Source organism: Bison bison, unplaced genomic scaffold (assembly GCF_000754665.1).
Source record: "Bison bison bison isolate TAMUID 2011002044 unplaced genomic scaffold, Bison_UMD1.0 scf7180017861324, whole genome shotgun sequence".
In the NCBI taxonomy this organism is placed as follows: domain Eukaryota; kingdom Metazoa; phylum Chordata; class Mammalia; order Artiodactyla; family Bovidae; genus Bison; species Bison bison.
Genome location: NW_011491896.1, coordinates 2,088 through 2,400, shown reverse-complemented (window position 1 = coordinate 2,400; position 313 = coordinate 2,088). Strand labels below are relative to the sequence as shown.

Here is a 313-nt window from a genome sequence, read left to right as displayed (position 1 = left end):
CGGGCTGCCTGGAGGTGGGGGCCCACGGAAGCCAGCAGAAGGTGGGGGAGCATTCCGCCCCCCTCTCTCTGCCTCATGCCCTCTCTCCAGGCCAAGTGGTGGATGTGGAACAGGGCATCGTGTGTGAGAACATCCCCATTATCACACCCACTGGGGAGGTGGTGGTGGCCAGTCTCAACATCAGGGTAAGTAGAAGGCACAGCCAAGCACCAGCCCAGAAGCTCGGGCGGGGCTGAAGCCAACCCTGAGGCCCCACGCCTGGCCTTCTATACCCACAAGCCACCCGCAAGTCTCAGCCCTTAGGACCCAGCCT

General features: G+C 63.3%; 1 protein-coding gene across 1 annotated transcript in view; it reads left to right on the top strand.

Annotated features, from left to right (window-relative positions):
• The window catches only part of LOC104983092 (ATP-binding cassette sub-family D member 1-like), an 11,965-nt gene that overhangs the window by 9,571 nt on the left and 2,081 nt on the right, over positions 1–313 (top strand). The window contains exon 6 of the mRNA XM_010832574.1: positions 15–185. Coding sequence (XP_010830876.1) covers positions 15–185 — 171 coding nt within the window. The remainder of the gene's footprint in view (positions 1–14; positions 186–313) is intronic.